At 40.2% G+C, this 21,973-nt stretch overlaps 1 protein-coding gene and 1 long non-coding RNA gene across 2 annotated transcripts in view; both read right to left on the bottom strand.

The window, feature by feature from the left end:
* Positions 1-21,739, bottom strand: part of LOC310731617 (B-cell receptor CD22-like) — a gene marked incomplete at both ends in the record, with an annotated part of 29,524 nt that extends 7,785 nt beyond the window's left edge. The window contains 6 exons of the mRNA XM_083551270.1: positions 3,351-3,620; positions 10,222-10,491; positions 19,292-19,561; positions 19,668-19,886; positions 19,974-20,210; positions 21,691-21,739. Of these exons, the coding sequence (XP_083407396.1) occupies positions 3,351-3,620; positions 10,222-10,491; positions 19,292-19,561; positions 19,668-19,886; positions 19,974-20,210; positions 21,691-21,739 (1,315 nt within the window). The remainder of the gene's footprint in view (positions 1-3,350; positions 3,621-10,221; positions 10,492-19,291; positions 19,562-19,667; positions 19,887-19,973; positions 20,211-21,690) is intronic.
* On the bottom strand, positions 293-1,181 carry LOC310730614. The gene is made up of 3 exons (XR_014534868.1): positions 954-1,181; positions 640-855; positions 293-366 (listed from the first exon to the last, which is right to left on the bottom strand). It is a non-coding gene; the product is annotated as an uncharacterized lncRNA (long non-coding RNA).
* Positions 21,740-21,973: the final 234 nt, after the last annotated feature.

The raw sequence follows: 21,973 nt of genomic DNA, 5'->3' as shown, positions 1-21,973 counted from the left end.
TTCCACACCTCCTGTATCACATGAGGGAAAGAAAAGCTTTTATATGAAAGTAATCTTTCAGCTTCAGGGTGAAGCTACAGTACACATGACACTTACCTAACACATTCAGGTGTACGGGTGTAGAGTTTTGACGTCCCAGCTGGTTGTAAGCAGTGCAGTAGTAGAGTCCACTGTGCAGGGAACTGATGTTGCTGATGCTGTAATTCTGGTTTGCTGTCAGCAGTGTGTCTGCAGCTGCTCTCTGCTTAAACCAGGAGTGGGTGTGAACAGGAGGGTCTGCATCACTGCTACAGCTCAGAGTCAATGAATCCCCCTCCATTAGGTCTCCAGTTGGAAGAACCTCTGCTTTTGTGTTTTTAGGGGAATCTGATGGGAAATAAAACACCTGATCACATAAGATCACATATGTTGTGATCTGTTGCTACCTTCATAAAAGATCATGAGAAAAAAAACGTTACTGTACGTTGTAAATTGGTCTACATTGTCTGTATTTAAAATTTCCATTCGTCATGGTATTTATTGGTAAAAATTGGGCAGATTTGTTTTGGTTGATGGTTTAAAACAAAGAAATGTACCACTCAATAAGCAGAAGCTGACAGTGGGATTATGAGAAACTGAGTGAAGGAGAAAAGTTCTTACAGACTGCAGGAGAGTGAAGATTCTCATGTCCTGTTACAGCACAGGAGTAGCTGCCATCACTGCTCACATCCAGATCCAGTTCATTTCTGTTCTGGTCAGGAACACGCTGTCCGTTCTTGTACCAGATGTAAGTGGGATTGTTAGACAGAGTGCAGGTGGTGATGCAGCTCAGCTTTTTATACCCATTTCTCCAGTCTGATACTGTAACCTTCAGATCTGCACAATAATAACTATATACTGTAAATAAATGTTTAATCATTTTCAGCTGTTTATTGCTAGATTACTTAAGCAATTATAGAATAATTTGACATCACCTGTAACAGACAGAGAAACTCCAGGATTCCCGGTGTATTTGTCCTGATCAGTGTAGAAACTGAATCTGTATGTTTGAGCATTTGTCTCTCTCAGGTTAGTGATTCTCAGACTACAGTTATTCTGAGAGTTCTGTGTGTCCTGCACTTGGCCCTGATACTCCTCACCCTTTCTCACATCTACAAGCTCATCATCAGCCTTCTGTTTAATGAACCACACTGATGTTCTCACTGTGTGTTCTGCAGGGTGCGTGTAAGAGCAGGAGTAAAGGAAGTATGAGGAAGTTCAGGGAAGTTTTAGCTCTTGTGTGGTTGCTTGCTGCTGAATTTGTTGTTTTTTAATTGCAAGTGTGTTGGTACAGGATGAGAGTGGTCAGTGAAGATTTGCACATGTCCTACCTCAAGGTCAGAAGCTTCATAGTCTCTCTGCACAACAATGGTAAAGAGAATGACCTCAGTCAGTCACTGGACACTGCATGAGCATGAGAATGAGAGAAATGGATAAACACAGGTAGGAGGACCAGAGAAGATGTTCACTGTGAGGGGTTTTGCTGCCACACTTCACTGCTCTTGTGCTCTTGTGCTCTCCACAACAACGAGGATGCTGAAGTGACACTATTATTTTACAACTCGGATGGGAGTTGTGCCACGAGTGTGCACAGTCTAGAAGTATTGAAAAACATGTTTGTAAAGCCAACAGATTTAGCATAGCAACCACATAGCAACAACCTATGAGCCTCAAGCACACAATGATATGATTTCAGTCACAAATGCTAACATGTTTATGCTACTAACATGCAGAGGAAATTGTCATTTCTTAACATGATTTGTGACATTGATTTTGAGAAATATAAAAAGTTTATATTACATATTATTCTCTGAACAGCATTTAACTTATTCCTGCACCTGAATAAAATAATTTCTGAACAATGTGTTTTTGCATCTACTGACAATTTATATACTTAAAATTCATGCTTGTATTACAATTAAAATAAGGAACATATACTCTTTTGTTTGATTTAATTTCCTTTATGAGACGGTTAGGACTTGAACCAGGGACAATGGCTTCATAGTCAAACCATCTATAAGATGTGGCACAGAGGGGAATATGAACCTAATCAGAGATAGACTCAATGAAAAGGTGGAAGGTTTCATAATGTATTTATTATAAAGTAAAAAACAAGAATAAACAAAGAAGACAAGAAATAAAATATTAAACTGAAAATCTTCTTAAAGAACTCAAGAAGAGTTGTCCCAATGACTTTTTCTAGAAAAAAGCAGAGAAAAGCAAAATATATTAAAAACTTTAAAAGAGGCAACTTGAAACAATGCTGGGGACATGGGAAACAAAACACTATCAGTAGACCATACAACATTAAGAAGCAAGTGAAAAACTACCACAAAGAAAGACCTTAAATAGACTGTGGGAGATTGGGAACAGATGGAGACAATTGAGCATTTGGAAAGGGCAAAGGCGACATCTAGTGGTAAAAGGAAATAACTACAAATACAAAACCCCCTGAATCCTGAGACTTGATATATAAACTCATACTCAGTCTGGTGAAGCAGGTACACTTACCGTCAGGGTGTCTTAATTAAGGACGTGGCTGCAGGGTTCGGTGTTGGCTCTTGACAGAGCTCTTAATATTCTAAATGGAAAAGATTACAGAATGAAGAATGTAGTATGTGTGTTGCTAACACACACACACACACACACACACACACACACACACACACACACACACACACACACACAAACAAAGACTGTGTACATACTTGTAGAGTATCATAATCTGGAGACATCGTCGTGAGCTGCAGTGTTGTGTACGTGTCGCCTTCAGGTGCCGGAGCCCTCTGAGAAAAAGAAACAAAATTTTCCAATCTTATTTTATTTACTTTATAGGATCTAGAGTTTGATGAAGAAAAGACATAAACAGACATTACAACGGTCTCTCAGTACCTGAAAGTCAGTGTCTCTGTTTGCTATTCTCTTCCTCCTATTCACACAAATAACATAAAACACGGCTCTTCAATCTGTTCTTGTTTCATTCAGATATTTATATAATAAAATAGTTCAGTTACTCACATAATGACCAGAACAGCAATAGGAAGAAGCAGAGTAGGAACGAGTGCAGCAGTTCCCCATGCAACATGGAGCTTCCACACCTCATCACCTGAGGGAAAGAAAAGCTTTTATTACAGGTACAGAGACAAATATATTTTACTGCAGCAATTAAATCATCAAATCTTAATAACTACAATGCACCCAGTATATGGACTTTTCACTCAGTAAACACAACTAGTAAAACTTTACGTTTGTATAAACAACTTGGAGATATGCTGATATATGAAAATAATCTTTCAGCTTCAGGGTGAAGCTACAGTACATATGACACTTACCTAACACATTCAGGTGTACGGGTGCAGAGTTTTGCCGTCCCAGCTGGTTGTGAGCAGTGCAGTAATAGAGTCCATTGTGATTGGTGGTGATGTTGCTGATGCTGTAATTCTGGCTTGTTGTCAGCAGTGTGTCTGTAGATTCTATCTGCTTAAACCAGGAGTAGGTGTGAACAGGAGGGTTTGCATCACTGCTACAGCTCAGAGTCACTGAATCCCCCTCCATTAGGACTCCACATGGATGAACCTCTGCTTTTGTGTTTTTAGGGGAATCTGTATAGAAATACAACAACTAAATCAGCTGGTGTTGGTTCAGGATCAGCATTTGTTATATAAAAATACTGTGTTTAAAAAAAGGTAAATCCACACTTACACACTGGAGAAGATCGGAGACTGTCGTGGCCTTCAACAGCACAGCTGTAACTGACCTCACCACTGACTGCAGCTACAGAGCAGGAGGCAGATTTACACTCATTCACCCGCTGTCCGTTCTTGTACCAGATGTAAGTGGGATTGTTAGACATAGTGCAGATGGTGTTACAGCTCAGCTCCATGTCCTGATCAGTCCAGTCTGATACTGTAACCTTCAGATCTGCAAATTATAGAAAGTATGTGAGTAATTACTTTGCTCTCTATTCACTTTATTTAGTAAATATATACTTGTATAACTGTACATCACCTGTAACAGACAGAGCGACTCCAGGTTCTCCAGTGTAATCACCTTCATCAGTGTAGAATCTGAATCTGTATGTTTGAGCATCTGTCTCTCTCAGGTTAGTGATTCTCAGACTACAGTTATTCTGAGAGTTCTGTGTGTACTGCACTCGGCCCTGATGCTCCTCACCCTTTCTCACATCTACAGGATCATCATCAGCCTTCTGTTTAATGAACCACACTGATGTTCTCACTGTGTGTTCTGCAGGGTGCGTATAAGAGCAGGAGAGATCAACCGATGTGCCTTTCAGAGCACACACATGATCAGGAGTGTAAGTCACACGCCAACACGCCTTACTCATTACACCTGAAACATATAGAGAGGTAATAACTGTGGGAGGATCTTCTTTTGAAGCCTGGCATCCCATAATTATCATCTAGTTCTGGTCATAAATGTAGTTAAAACAGAAGATATTGAGTTTAATTTCGAAAATTAGGTGTCTTGTCAATTTTATTGGAAACTTGAGGGGGAGGAATCTGGACAGATTTACTCTGACACTTACACACTGGAGGAGAGCGACGTTCACTCTCATACGCCCTACAGGAGTAGCTGCCTTCATCATGTAGTCTAGTCGAGTCGAGGACAATGAAGTTATCATATGTAGTTTTTAACTTTTGGCCATTCCTGTACCAGTCGAAATTGTATGGACTGAGACTGCAGGTGAAACTGCAGGTCAGTTTTACTTCTTTCTGTCCTTCAGGTTTAGGCTCCACCTTCACCTGCAAATCTACACACAATAATGTACAAAAACTCTGTAAATACTACAGACTTGTTATATATCATATTATACTGCAAAGTCTATGTGTGCATTATTACCTGTAACAGTCAGATGAACTCCAGATGGCGCTGATATCCAGTCACTGCTCTGTGTTTTAAATCTAATGTTATAAACTCCAGAGTCACTCACACTCACATTTTTCACTAACAGCGAACATTCAGATGTCCAGATTATAACTCGTCCTGAATATTGTGGATCTTTACTCAGGTCTTGTGGTTCTCCTTCAGAGCTCTGGACTCGATACCACTCTTTCTGTGTGACACTGGAGCGATCAGGTTTTGTAAATGTACAGGGGATTATTACTGAAGATTCAGCAACAGCACAGAGACTCTGAGTGGGGAAAGTTACACTGGGCTGAGCCTGAACTCCTGGAACACACACACACACACACACATACACACACACACACACACACACACACACACACAAACACACACACACACACACACACACACACACGCACACATATGAAGCTGAAATTAAAACGATGACACATACACTGATCAGGAAGGTGTTACTTTAGACTTCACCACTGATGCTGCTGTTTTTAGTCACACAGAGCGATTGTTCCAAAATCATGTGAAAATGACATGTAAAAATAGATCTCAGTTTGAAACAGTTTACAAACTTCCTCTTGGTTTGAAGAATATAAACAGTACAAATAAACTCACACAGATGAAGAACGGTGGAGGATACTAATATATTGTTGTGTAAAATACATGCCTAATATACATCATGAGTTTTTTGTACATTCGCATGTTTTCAGTAAAAGTTGCAATAATTCGTTTAGTTTCTTGCTCTGTAACTCCTGATGTTTACTCTACAGCACCATACAAAGGATCAATCTTGCACACAGACTGAAAGGATACAGCAACGACATAATCGCACAGAAAAACAGTAAAAAGAGCTGAAATATATGAGAAGTTTACCAGTCAGTAACACGAGGATTGCAGCTGCTGCTGTAATGTTTCTCGCCATTCTGCCTTCAGACAGACGTCACTTAAAGATCCACCAGGTGTTGAATTGAATGCAAAGATTTCCTTGGAAATGCTTTCAAGAAATGCTTTCAAGAAATCTTACACTTTTAATAAACAATAACTTTCTCACTTAGTTTGTTCCTCCTTCACCCGTACTGTATTTGTGAGCACCAGCAGTAAAGATTGTGATTATCAGTCTGTTTCAGCTCAGTCTCTTCCCCTTTTGATGCATTAAAACAGAAATACATACGGTTAACACCCCTTTATTACTCTGTCTTTCTTTCTGTTGTGCTATGAAATGGCGTCTCTATAACTGATTTGATTTTCAGAATTAAGGTTGGAATATTTCAAATATCATTTTCATCGGGAAACATTTTCATAGTTTTCATGGGGAATCTAGCTGATGATACAGTGCAGAAAACCACTATCAGAACGTTTCCCAACCAGAAGCCGTGGGTGGATAAAACTATCCGCGACGCTCTGAGATCCCGCTCCGCTGCCTACAACACGGGGCTCGCCACCGGGGACATGGACGAGTACAAGGCTGCGTCTTACAGTGTTCGCAGAGCGGTGAAGGAAGCAAAGCGGCGCTACGGGAGGAAACTAGAGTCACAGTTTCAACATGGTGGCTCTAGGAACCTGTGGCAGGGACTAAGAACAATAACGGACTATAAAACACCATCTTCTAAAATGGTGAATGCGGACGCTTCTCTGGCAGACGAGCTAAACACCTTTTACGCTCGTTTCGAGGCTGCAGCTAACCACGCTAGCGGCACAACCAGCGTGCACGCCGAGAGAGCCGGAGAGGTAAACACGTTCACCATCTCGGAGCATGACGTAAGGAGGGCTTTCAAGAGAGTGAATACCAGGAAGGCAGCAGGACCAGATGGCATCACAGGCCGGGTTCTGAAAGCCTGCGCTGACCAGCTAGCACCGGTGTTCACTGAGATATTCAACCTCTCACTGGAACAGTCTGTTGTCCCCTCATGTTTCAAACAGTCCACCATTGTTCCGGTCCCGAAGAAACCCCAGCCCGCCTGCCTTAACGACTACCGCCCTGTAGCCTTGACCTCAGTAGTGATGAAGTGCTTCGAGAGACTGGTCAGAGACTTCATCACTGCATCACTACCAGACACACTGGACCCACTGCAGTTTGCGTACCGTCAAAACCGCTCTACTGAGGACGCCATTGCTCATCTTCTCCACACCACGATGAGCCACCTGGACCAAAGAAATGGGAATTATGCAAAGATGTTGTTCGTGGACTACAGTTCAGCGTTTAACACCATAATTCCCTCCACACTCACCTCTAAGTTGGAGGTCCTGGGACTCCGCTGTGTCAATGGATCTCTAACTTCCTGACAGACAGACCACAAGCCGTACGGGTGGGAAAACACACCTCATCCACCCTCACCCTTAGCACTGGCGCCCCCCAGGGTTGTGTTCTGAGCCCCCTGCTTTACTCAATGTACACACATGACTGTGTGGCCACATCCAACTCCACCACCATCATCAAGTTTGCTGACGGGTCTGATCTCTAACAACGACGAGACGGCCTACCTACAGGAGGTTAAAAACCTGGAGAGATGGTGCCAGGAGAACAACCTTCTCCTGAACGTCAGCAAGACTAAGGAGTTGATCGTGGACTTCAGCACAAAGCGGGAGCGGTCATACCAACCTATAAACATCAGCGGGACCCCAGTGGAGAGAGTGGACAGTTTCCGGTACCTTGGTGTTAACATCACACAGGATCTGTCTTGGTCCTGTGCGTTCAGCTGAACGTACCATCCACACTGAGCTCCCTAACCTGCAGGACATCTATAGCACGTGGTGCAGGACCAGAGCCAGGAAGATTATGAAGAACCTCAGCCATCCCAACAATGGACTTTTTTCTCTGTTGCGTTCAGGAAAACGCTTCCGCTCCCTGAAAGCGAACACAGAGAGAATGAGGAGGAGCTTCTTCCCGCAGGCCATCCGGTGTTTAAACCAGGAAACACCCAGGATCTAGAACTGGCCCACTCTCTCCACCATCATCATCACACTTCTCTGTACATATATTCACCTTCGCACCACGTCACTTTAAACATATCTCACCGTTCGCACCACGACACTTTAAACTCTGGACTTGCACAGCACAGTGCGCTTTTTATTTTATTCATACCACATGGACCATACATATTGCACCATATTGCACATGGACACTTTACGGACCTTTACACCACACCATACCGCACACGGACACTTTATGGACAACCCACCACAAATTGCCTATTGTTTACATTTTTCTTTTGTTTACATTTTTCACTACACATTGTTTACTGTTTATATGTATATTTGTTTCATACATTATCCTTTTATATATCTATATATCTTTATACCTTATATTCATTTATTTTATTTTATTTATTTATTTTATTTTATTTTAATAGTTTTTCTTATACCTTATAGTTATTTATCTGCCTCCTTTTCTTTCCCCCATCCTATTCCCTCATGCCGGACCATCGTACAAAACATTTCACTACATGTCGTACCCTGTATGTATGTGTATGTGATGAATAAAATTTGATTTGATTTGATATCATGAGAACGATTTAGTGATACATTAGCAACCATGTATCTAATAACATCATAACAACCACCAATAATATTATGGCATCCAATGAGAAAGATGCCAGCAACCCCTGGAATACAGAGGTAGCCAAATTGGTTAGCATAGCAACGAGAGAAACGCTACAAAATGAAGAGAATAAACTGTTGGGAATAAATTATAACAATTTCATGGAACAAATATTAGAATTTAGGTGTTAAATGTAGGTCAGTGCTTCTGATCGTGTTTAGGCCAGAAGAGAAGGCTTTGATGGCCCTGATGGCCCACCACTGGTAAAACCTCTGCAAAGAACTCTCTGTGTGTGTGTGTGTGTGTTTGTGTCTGTACAGTACAGTATATACACTCTACCAGTCAAAAGTTTGGACACACCTTTTTATTCAAAGGTTTTTCTTTATTTGTAATGTTTTCCACTTTGTGTATTAATATTGAGGACATTGAAGTTATGCCAAATGTGGAATTATCTGGTCAATATAAATGTGTTAATTAACCCAGACTATGCTTTCTATTTATTCAAAATAAATACAAACTCTGAAGAAAAAACACAATGAATAACAAAGAAACAACAAGCAAACTGAAACATGGATCAAGGGTACAAAACCATGGAGAAGAGAAAAAAGTTGCAACATACGCTGAGTCTAAATACAAGTCTTAATTATCCACAACAGGATTCAGGTGCACAAAGAGACATGTGACAGGGCCCCTTAATGTGCAGTGGCTGATAGGAAATGTAAATTGTAACAAAATAAATATTAAAATATTATTATTTTTTTTTTTAATTATAATGGAACTAAAACATAAATGTCAAATAAATATATATTATGAATCTAAATTCCCTTAAAAAAAAATTCTTACCTGAAAATAGATTTCTTAAGGTAAAGGTATACTTTTAAAGCACTACAACACACTACTGAAGCATAAATACTGCTGTTCTGATGAAATGCCAAAGACGTTCTTCTTCTCCTGTTCAGTTTAAATACAGAAAAGAGCATTCACATCTGTCTCAGCTCTTGCTTTTTCTGGGGACGTGCTGGATTTTGCTGTAGATCAGAGATGAATCATCTGTCATAAGCCTATGGAACAAAAAGAGGTGACTTAAAGACACGAATAATGCACATCTAATCAGTCAGTTAATGAAGTAGCCTGAGCAGCAGAGTTAGTGTTGGTGTAATGATAATGATTTGCTCACTGGGTGGCAGCAGTGCTCCTACGAATATTCACAGCAGCGTACTGAACATTCTCCTCATCTGTGGTGTCTGGAGGAAGTCTGGGTGACCGAGACCGTCCCTGGCTGTGGGATTGTTTAAAAACAACACTAGCGTAGGCAACATTCTCCTGATCATCTGAGGTGACTCTGTGTCTGTGGTTTGAGGCTGGAACATTGTCATACACTGGAGCAGGCTGACGTTGGTAAAAGGAGCACAGAATTAAGTTTCAACTTGAACACGATAAAACAGTCGCTCCATTCAGTCACACTCACCTGTTCACCCTCGGCAGTGCTGCTGTGTTTATTAGCTGAGCTCGACTTCCGCTTCCTGAGGAACGCCAAGCACATGTTCATGCTAATGATAAATCGTTTTTTTCAACATAATTAGTATGTTTGCATTTTACATACCACATCCACAGAGCTCCTGAGAGGAGTGTTACTGCCAGGAAGACAACCAGACCCACCACGCTGAACTTTAACACTGGGTTCTCTGAACCTTCAGAAATAAATCCTAAAAAAGATGATACACCATTTCATTGATATTTTTTCATCTGCTTCATAAAGCTATGTGACAGTGTTACAATGCACATACCTAACACATTCAGGTGTACGGGTGTAGAGTTTTGCCGTCCCAGCTGGTTGTGAGCAGTGCAGTAGTAGAGTCCATTGTGATTGGTGTTGATTTTGCTGATGCTGTAATTCTGGCTTGTTGTCAGCAGTGTGTCTGTAGATTCTATCTGCTTAAACCAGGAGTAGGTGTGAACAGCAGGGTTTGCATCACTGCTACAGCTCAGAGTCACTGAATCCCCCTCCATTAGGTCTCCAGATGGATGAACCACTGCTCTGGTGTTTTTAGGGGAATCTGTACGGAAATACAACAACTAAATCAGCTGGTGTTGGTTCAGGATCAGCATTTGTTATATAAAAATACTGTTGTTAGATTTTTATCATGCCCAAAACGAAACTTGGAGAGATTTTCCATACGACCTGTGATGCTCCGTAGTGCCTTTCTGAATTCAGGGAAGGAGAAATACACAGCACACAGAATGTGGCAAAATGTTCCTCTTCAGTTTATTGCAGGTGGCAGACACGTATTTATACACACAGGATGATACAGTCCACGCACACACACACGAACACGCACACACATATTGGGGAGAAAGCTGACCTAAAGTGTTTTCCTGTTTAGACAAGAGGATATACCAGCCCAGATAAGACTCTCTGTTTACCTTACCGACTAACATCGTAAATATCCTATAGACACTGAACGGACAAAGGAATGTGTGTGAGATAGTGTGAAAACAGTTTTAACACTAACAATGGCCACTTTAAATCATTTATGATTTAGCATCACACACCAAAACATAGGATGTTCATCCTGGGAACAGAACCTGTGACATAAACTGCCAATTGAAAGATATTCCATTTCATTCTTTTCCTACATGCAAATAATCCTTCATCATCACCACTCAAATCGAGGCCTTTATGGCCTGTCTTACCATCGTCATCAACATACATAGTACAATTCCAACAACATACAAGAATCATTCCTAAAACAAAATAGTGTTCAACACTCGTAAACAAATTCTTAATCTTTTCCAAAAACTTTGTTCAGCAGTTGTTTCACGTTCTCCAAGACATCATGAGACCATTGTTTCTCATTGTTTGTTCAGTATGTCTATTAACAGTGATATAAGGTATAGATAACAGTTTCTTCTCTGAATAATGTATTCAAAGAGAATAAAAAAATTCGGAGTCTAGTTACATCTATGCACATATAGTTATAGAATTTAGACCTAGAGCGAGTATCAGGGTACGCTAAACTAAACAGTCAAGTGAGTTTGATCTTCACCCCGGAGGTGGCCCCCTTTCTACTAAAAAGAAAACATCTTTCCGTGGGCTCTCAACTGTTTCAGCCCTGAACACTCACTTAGGCTGGCTTCTTAGGCCAACAGACCAATTAATGCATAGATTAAGTGGGTGCTGTCTTGATCCTGCTTGCGTGTATCCACTGTGGCTGATAATCAGTCAGAACTCCAGTTCTGGTTACAGCTAGGACAGTCGCTGGACCCAGATACTTCGGATCACCGACCTTGATGGGCGTCAGACGTCTTATCAGGACCTGCTGATTAGGCACAAAAGGGTGTGTGGGCTTATCTGTGGGCAGAGGAAGAGTTAGTGAAACATCAGCACTGATAGAATTAAATTTCTCAACCAGGGCAGAAACGTAGTCGTCCACCATCACTTCCAGGTTACCTAAGAAAGAAATGCCAGTGCGTCTCCTGACCCATGGGGTCATATAAGGTTAGAACATAAAACTTTCAAAGGATTAGTTTTGTTCGAGACAGGGTTAGTTTTGTTAAAGATAGGGTTATTTTCATTTCTGTGAGTATTACCGAGAGAACAACAGTCCAATTTTGGCCTGTTTCAATGCAGGCTTCAGTAATACGTCTAATGGTTCTGTTTGTTCTCTCTACCACTCCAGCTGACTGTGGGTGATAGGGAATATTAAAATAACAATCAATTGCTAAACTTTTAGCCAAAAGTGTATCAGTGAATCAGTGTATAAAGTCACTACTTTACCTTTAGACAACTGACATGATCTTGTAAGTGCGAACAATTCTGCAGCTTGTGCCGATGTGTATGTTAATGATTTAGCTTCAACTATTACATCAGGTAATCTTACAACCGCATATCCACATAAATACACACCAGAAGGTTCTGAACATGAACATCTACATATAAGCAATCCCCCTCTTCCAGGGCCGTATCTAAAAGATCGGGCCTACAAGAGGTCTCACGTTCAATTTGTCTAAGGCAATCATGTGCGCCATCAAAACCATCTAAGTCAATATCGTCTAGCAGATCACGCAGAGCTTCTACAGCTGAATGCGGCTGAGAAGAAGGCATAATAGTTAAGTTTTCCATTACCAAGAGTGTAGTTTCATAACCAGATCTACGTTGTGCTGTCATATGTTGTTTGTTGAGGTCGTATAAATTAGCTGTTACCTGATTTGAGGTGTACAGTATTAAAGGATGTGACAGCACCGTTTTCTCAGCATCCCGGACCATCAGAGCCGCAGCAGCCACTGCACGCAAGCACGAAGGCAACCCTTGTGCTATGTTGTCTAAAAATTTGGAAAGATACGCAACAGGGCGATATCTGTCACCGTGTTCCTGGGCTAGGATCCCCGCAGCCGTACCACCACGTTCGTGCACATAAAGGTGAAAAGGCTCAGCATAATTCGGAAGACCCAGAGCTGGAGCAGACTGTACAGCCTTCTTGAGGGCAGCAAAACTGTCAGTCATTTCATGAGACCACAGAATGAGATGTGATGGAGGAGCTTTGTGAGCAATAGCACTATGCAAAACTTTATCATGCTGTGCGCAGTCAGGGATCCATGCTCGGCAGTAGTTCATCAGTCCCAAGAAGCTCTGCATCTGTTTCACAGTCAGAGGTCTTGAAAACCTAGTCACAAGCTGTACTCGGTCCTGTGACAAGGATGTCATCTGCGTATTGATGAATGCAGGTTGTTTCCGGCAGGTGGATATCAGCCAAAGTTCAGTGCGCTACAGCGGAGAATACGGCTGGCGAGTCAACAAAGCCTTGAGGAAGACGTGTCCAGGTGAATTGACGTCTCCTATAGGTAAAAGCGAAAAGCGGCTGCGTCTCTGAGGCCAAAGGGACACTGAAAAAAGCAGAACAAAGATCAATCACAGTAAAAAATCCGTGAGTTGCTGGTATAGAGTCAACAATGGTAGCTACTTCGGGCACCAAAGGAGCTAACGGAATAACTCATTTATTAATCTCACGTAAATCTTGTGTTAGCCTCCAGCATTTTTGATCTGCCTTTAAAACGGGATTAATCGGTGTGTTACACGGTGAATGTGTCTCGATCAAAACACCTTGTGACAATAAATTGTCAATAACAGGAGCAATGGCAACATTCTTCTCTTTCGACAATGGATATTGTTTAACAAAAATCGGATGGTGTGTTTTCATGAGTGGATGATACGGTTTTACCTGGATTAAACCTGCCTCATCTTTGTGAGAGGCCCATAATTTAGGGTTAACTTCACCGAAACTTGGTTCATCAGGCACGACTTCTGTACTACCCTGAAAGAAATCTTCCAGATGTGGCTGTGGCTCAGTTGAGAGCATGAGGACAGAAGGAAAGACAGTGAGACATTGGTTTAAAAAAACAGAATTTCCATTCCCATTTTGTGCATCGCATAAAGGCGAGTTTGGAATTATTGTAAAGCTATCATATAAATTTGTACCAGTCGGTGTCATCACAGGCAAAAGGTGAGTTACAGGACATGAAATTGGAACTCTATCTATTCCCTAATAGATGAACTTTCCCTTTTTCCTAGGACCTCCTCCTTGAGTTTAGTGCTAAGGCTGGAATGCACCACTTCCTGTTGCAGTGCAGAGCATAAAGGGTTAACTTAACCTGAAGCATAGCAGAAACCTCAAGCAGCATGTAAATCTCTATGGAAAAGTATCTAGATGTGACACAATTTCACTCCATAATGCCAAATGATCTAAATAAGGATTAGTCCAAAAACCAGCACTATTCCTATACACAAAATCTGTGGTATATTCTTCCGGCAGTAAGCGAGAAATGTTATGACCCATCTTCTTTACACAGAACAAAGAACAGACACACAACACTTAATACACGGACAATACACAAAACACATAACACTCAGACAATACAGCTGCGCAGGCACCAGGGAGATCACAGTCTTCAAACAAAAAGGTAATCCAGTCTCTCCAATTGGATCACAAATTTTGTAAATTAGGAGAAAAAAATAGACTTTAAAGCCAAAACAAGATTGAAGTCTTTTAAAAAATTGTATAGTCTTTTCAAAATGTCCGTTTCTCTTTAGTTCCTTTTCTCTTTAGTTCCTTTTCTCTTTTCTCACTTTTTTGTTTTTTTCTTAAAACAATTAATTTTTCATCTATCTATTTTTTTTCGGGCATATAAAAAATGATCGTGGATTCTTTTGGATACTTCAGACAATATCGCCTATATTAGACAGACCGTAAAAAACGTCTACTAATCTTGCATCTTACATCTAAGGTGAGGAAACCAATGTCGCGACGAAATCATCCCGCAAGGAAATTATCATTAATTAAAAAATTAATGCATAACCAAGACACGAACACACATGCAGCCTTATTAGCTGGCAAACGGGACAATCACCGCAAACAAGGGAATACATTAAATTCTACCTTGATGCGTGATCTCCCTCTGGATATTGTCGGAAAGTATCTCGCTTCTGACACCAAAACTGTTAGATTTTTATCATGCCCAAAAACGAAACTTGGAGAGATTTTCCATACGACCTGTGATGCTCCGTAGTGCCTTTCTGATATCAGGGAAGGAGAAATACACAGCACACAGAATGTGGCAAAATGTTCCTCTTCAGTTTATTGCAGGTGGCAGACACGTATTTATACACAGGATGATACAGTCCACGCACACACACACGAACACGCACACACATATTGGGGAGAAAGCTGACCTAAAGTGTTTCCTGTTTGGACAAGAGGATATACCAGCCCAGATAAGACTCTCTGTTTACCTTACCGACTAACATCCTATAGACACTGAACGGACAAAGGAATGTGTGTGAGATAGTGTGAAAACAGTTTTAACACTAACAACTGTGTTTAAAAAAAGGTAAATCCACACTCACACACTGGAGAAGATCGGAGACCCTCATGGCCTTCAACAGCACAGCTGTAACTGACCTCACCACTGACTGCAGCTACAGAGCTGGTGAATGAGTGTCATTCTTGTACCAGATGTAAGTGGGATTGTTAGACAGAGTGCAGGTGGTGTTACAGCTCAGCTCCATGTCCTGATCAGTCCAGTCTGATACTGTAACCTTCAGATCTGCAAATTATAGAAAGTATGTGAGTAATTACTTTGCTCTCTATTCACTTTATTTAGTAAATATATACTTGTATAACTGATTCAGCAACAGCACAGAAACTCTGAGTGGGGAAAGTTACACTGGGCTGAGCCTGAACTCCTGGAACACACAACACACACACACACACACACACACACACACACACACACACACACACACACACACACACACACACAACAAAACAGAAGCAGAAAGTAAAGTAATGTCTTGTGCACTGACAGGGAAGTATAATCAGTCTTAAGTGCTGCTGCTGCACTCAGTCACACATAGTGAGTGAAAAAAAAAGTTGTGAAATTGACAATAAAAATAGAACTCATTTTAAAACTTCCTCTGGGTTTGTAGACTCTAGAACTGCAACAAATAAACTCATGCAGTTCAAAAACAGTGCAGGATACTAACACATTATAGTTTGTACAGTAATACATGACTAATACACATATGATTTAACATACGTATGTGATCTTTTTATTTCTGGCTCTATACTGTACCTCCTGATGTTTACTCTACAGCACCCTACAAATGATCTTTTCTACATACAGATGTTTCTGGAAGGATGCAGTAGTGACACAGAAGCACAGAAAAACAGTAGAAAGAGCTGAAATATATGAAAAGTTTACCAGTGAGTAACATGAGAATTGCTGCTGCTGCTGCTGCTGTAAAGTTTCTCGTCATTCTGTGAAAAACGCTGACATCAACCTTTAAACAGCTCATACTGAGATCCACCAGGTGTGAAATTTAGTCCAAAAATATCCTTAGAATTACAATATAAAACTTTCTTACTCTTTTAATAAACAATAACTGCCTAAATCAGCCTATTCCTCTTTCACTCATGCTGCACTCGTCTCTGTACGACACTTCCAGTTATGACTCGGAATATGAACGATGCGTTCACACCAGCATTGTGTGAACCACGCCAACGTGTTTAAGCCTCCTCTTTACTTTTAACCCTATAAAAAAAGTCATTCAAGTTTCATTAATACCACATTCCTACTCGATTTTTCTTTCTTCTGAGGTAAAAAAAACACTGTTACTTTTAATTCTTTGATAATGTCTAAATGTGATGATGTTAATGTTGTGATGTAAATGTACATTTTGTTATAATGTTTAGTAATGGATATTTGTCTTAATCAAGCTACAAGTACAGGAATGAAGAAGCCAAGAGAAGTCCATGCGATTTGACCATAATCAGTTATTCCTAAGCTATTTCTAGCGCCCTCCTGTGGCCGTTTTAGACAACTTATTTTTTTTATCCCAAGTCATGGCGAAACTAAATTGTAGAATTTTTTTGTAAATCACATGCTCATTTCAAACTATTGTAGAAAAAGAAACCATCAAATCAAGTCTGTTTTATAATCAATTAAGATTCTGGTATTTTAAACTCTCCTTGTCGTGTTCGACACACACCAGTTTCACATACAGAGGTATTATACATAATAATAGTAATAGCATTTAACAGTCAACAGTCAGTCCTATAGAGTCTAATACAGATAATTTATTAAAAAAATGTATATTTTTTTACCACATGTTAATATGTTAACATATATGTTAAGAATATTATATATAAATATTTGTTGGGGCGTGGGTTTTTTCCCTGTTTTTATGAGGAAGTTCAGGGAAGTTTTAGCTCTTGTGTGGTTGCTTGCTGCTGAAGGCAGGGTCAGTGGGAAAATCCTGATAATTTGTTGGTTTTTAATTGCAAGTGTGTTGGTACAGGATGAGAGTGGTCAGTGAAGATTTGCACATGTCCTACCTCAAGGTCAGAAGCTTCATAGTCTCTCTGCACAACAATGGTAAAGAGAATGACCTCAGTCAGTCACTGGACACTGCATGAGCATGAGAATGAGAGAAAAGGATAAACACAGGTAGGAGGACCAGAGAAGATGTTCACTGTGAGGGGTTTTGCTGCCACACTTCACTGTTCTTGTGCTCTTGTGCTCTCCACAACAACGAGGATGCTGAAGTGACACTATTATTTTACAACTCGGATGGGAGTTGTGCCACGAGTGTGCACAGTCTAGAAGTATTGAAAAACATGTTTGTAACCCATTTGAATAACGAGCAGCCAACAGATTTAGCATAGCAACCACATAGCAACAACCTATGAGCCTCAAGCACACAATGATATAATTTCAGTCACAAATGCTAACATGTTTATGCTACTAACATGCAGAGGAAATTGTCATTTCTTAACATGATTTGTGACATTGATTTTGAGAAATATAAAAAGTTTATATTACATATTATTCTCTGAACTGCATTTAACTATTCCTGCACCTGAATAAAATAATTTCTGAACAATGTGTTTTTGCATCTACTGACAATTTATATACTTAAAATTCATGCTTGTATTACAATTAAAATAAGGAACATATACTCTTTTGTTTGATTTAATTTCCTTTATGAGACGGTTAGGACTTGAACCAGGGACAATGGCTTCATAGTCAAACCATCTATAAGATGTGGCACAGAGGGGCATATGAACCTAATCAGAGATAGACTCAATGAAAAGGTGGAAGGTTTCATAATGTATTTATTATAAAGTAAAAAACAAGAATAAACAAAGAAGACAAGAAATAAAATATTAAACTGAAAATCTTCTTAAAGAACTCAAGAAGAGTTGTCCCAATGACTTTTTCTAGAAAAAAGCAGAGAAAAGCAAAATATATTAAAAACTTTAAAAGAGGCAACTTGAAACAATGCTGGGGACACGGGAAACAAAACACTATCAGTAGACCATACAACATTAAGAAGCAAGTGAAAAACTACCACAAAGAAGGACCTTAAATAGACTGTGGGAGATTGGGAACAGATGGAGACAATTGAGCATTTGGAAAGGGCAAAGGCGACATCTGGTGGTAAAAGGAAATAACTACAAATACAAAACCCCCTGAATCCTGACACTTGATATATAAACTCATACTCAGTCTGGTGAAGCAGGTACACTTACTGTCAGGGTGTCTTAATTAAGGACGTGGCTGCAGGGTTCGGTGTTGGCTCTTGACAGAGCTCTTAATATTCTAAATGGAAAAGATTAGAGAATGAAGAATGTAGTATGTGTGTTGCTAACACACACACACACACACACACACACACACACACACACACACACACACACACACACACACACACACACACACACAAACAAACAAAGACTGTGTACATACTTGCAGAGTATCATAATCTGGAGACATCGTCGTGAGCTGCAGTGTTGTGTACGTGTCGCCTTCAGGTGCTGGAACCCTCTGAGAAAAAGAAACAAAATTTTCCAATCTTATTTTATTTACTTTATAAGATCTAGAGTTTGATGAAGATAAAGACATAAATTACAACGGTCTCTCCGTACCTGAAAGTCAGTGTCTCTGTTTGCTATTCTCTTCCTCCTATTCACACAAATAACATAAAACACGGCTCTTCAATCTGTTCTTGTTTCATTCAGATATTTATATAATAAAATAGTTCAGTTACTCACATAATGACCAGAACAGCAATAAGAAGAAGGAGAAGCAGAGTAGGAACGAGTGCAGCAGTTCCCCATGCAACATGGAGCTTCCACACCTCATCACCTGAGGGAAAGAAAAGCTTTTATTGCAGGTACAGAGACAAATATATTTTACTGCAGCAATGAAATCATCAAATTTTAATAACTACATTGCACCCAGTATATGGACTTTTCACTCAGTAAACACAACTAGTAAAACTTTACACATGACACTTACGTAACACATGCAGGTGTATGGGTGTAGAGTTTTGACGTCCCAGCTGGTTGTGAGCAGTGCAGTAGTAGAGTCCACTGTGTAGGGAGCTAATTTTACTGATGCTGTAATTCTGGTTTGTTGTCAACAGGTTGTTTGTAGCTACTCTTTGCTTAAACCAGGAGTAGGTGAGAACAGGAGGGTTTGCATCACTGCTACAGCTTAAAGTCACTGAATCAACCTTCACTAGACTTTCAGAGGAATGAACCACTGCTATGATGTTTTTAGGGGAATCTGATCAGAAATACAACAACTAAATCAGCTGGTGTTGGTTCAGGATCAGCATTTGTTTTATAAAAATAGATGTACTGTGTTTGAGAAAAGTTAAATCCACACTCACACACTGGAGAAGATCGGAGACTCTCGTGGCCTTCAACAGCACAGCTGTAACTGACCTCACCACTGACTGCAGCTACAAAGCAGGAGGCAGATTTACACTCATTCACCCGCTGTCCGTTCTTGTACCAGATGTAAGTGGGATTGTTAGACAGAGTGCAGATGGTGTTACAGCTCAGCTTCATGTACTGATCAGTCCAGTCTGATACTGTAACCTTCAGATCTGCAAATTATAGAAAGTATGTGAGTAATTACTTTGCTCTCTATTCACTTTATTTAGTAAATATATACTTGTATAACTGTACATCACCTGTAACAGACAGAGCGACTCCAGGTTCTCCAGTGTAATCACCTCCATCAGTGTAGAATCTGAATCTGTATGTTTGAGCATCTGTCTCTCTCAGGTTAGTGATTCTCAGACTACAGTTATTCTGAGAGTTCTGTGTGTACTGCACTCGGCCCTGATGCTCCTCACCCTTTCTCACATCTACAGGATCATCATCAGCCTTCTGTTTAATGAACCACACTGATGTTCTCACTGTGTGTTCTGCAGGGTGCGTATAAGAGCAGGAGAGATCAACCGATGTGCCTTTCAGAGCACACACATGATCAAAAGTGTAAGTCACACGCCAACCCGTCTTACTCATTACACCTGAAACATATAGAGAGGTAATAACTGTGGGAGGATCTTCTTTTGAAGCCTGGCATCCCATAATTATCATTTTGTTCTGGTCATAAATGTAGTTAAAACAGAAGATATTGAGTTTAATTTCGAAAATTAGGTGTTTTGTCAATTTTATTGGAAACTTGAGGGGGAGGAATCTGGACAGATTTACTCTGACACTTACACACTGGAGGAGAGCGACGTTCACTCTCATACGCCCTACAGGAGTAGCTGCCTTCATCATGTAGACTAGTCGAGTCGAGGACAATGAAGTTATCATATGTAGTTTTTAACTTTTGGCCATTCCTGTACCAGTAGAAATTGTATGGAGTGAGACTGCAGGTGAAACTACAGGTCAGTTTTACTTCTCTCTGTCCTTCAGGTTTAGGCTCCACCTTCACCTGCAAATCTACACACAATAATGTACAAAAACTCTGTAAATACTACAGACCTGTTATATATCATATTATACTGCAAAGTCTACATGTGCATTATTACCTGTAACAGTTAGATGAACTCCAGATGGCGCTGATATCCAGTCACTGCTCTGTGTTTTAAATCTAATGTTATAAACTCCAGAGTCACTCACACTCACATTTTTCACTGTCAGCGTAAAGTCAGATGTCCAGATTATAGCTCGTCCTGAATATTGTGGATCTTTACTCAGGTCTTGTGGTTCTCCTTCAGAGCTCTGGACTCGATACCACTCTCTCTGTGTGACACTGGAGTGATCAGGATTTGTAAATGTACAGGGGATTTTTACTGAAGATCCAGCAACAGCACAGAGACTCTGAGTGGGGAAAGTTACACTGGGCTGAGCCTGAACTCCTGGAACACACACACACACACACACACACACACACACACACACAAACACACACACACACACACACACACACATATGAAGATGAAATTAAAACGATGACACATACACTGATCAGGAAGGTGTTACTTTAGACTTCACCACTGATGCTGCTGTTTTTAGTCACACAGAGCGATTGTACCAAAATCATGTGAAAATGACATGTAAAAATAGATCTCAGTTTGAAACAGTTTACAAACTTCCTCTTGGTTTGAAGAATATAAACAGTACAAATAAACGCACACAGATGAAGAACGGTGGAGGATACTAATATATTGTTGTGTAAAATACATGCCTAATATACATCATGAGTTTTTTGTACATTCGCATGTTTTCAGTAAAAGTTGCAATAATTCGTTTAGTTTCTTGCTCTGTAACTCCTGATGTTTACTCTACAGCACCATACAAAGGATCAATCTTGCACACAGACTGAAAGGATACAGCAACGACATAATCGCACAGAAAAACAGTAAAAAGAGCTGAAATATATGAGAAGTTTACCAGTCAGTAACACGAGGATTGCAGCTGCTGCTGTAATGTTTCTCGCCATTCTGCCTTCAGACAGACGTCACTTAAAGATCCACCAGGTGTTGAATTTAATGCAAAGATTTCCTTGGAAATGCTTTCAAGAAATGCTTTCAAGAAATCTTACACTTTTAATAAACAATAACTTTCTCACTTAGTTTGTTCCTCCTTCACCCGTACTGTATTTGTGAGCACCAGCAGTAAAGATTGTGATTATCAGTCTGTTTCAGCTTAGTCTCTTCCCCTTTTGATGCATTAA

Source organism: Silurus aristotelis, assembly GCF_946808225.1.
Source record: "Silurus aristotelis genome assembly, chromosome: 9".
In the NCBI taxonomy this organism is placed as follows: domain Eukaryota; kingdom Metazoa; phylum Chordata; class Actinopteri; order Siluriformes; family Siluridae; genus Silurus; species Silurus aristotelis.
This window is presented reverse-complemented; position numbering and strand designations above follow the sequence as displayed.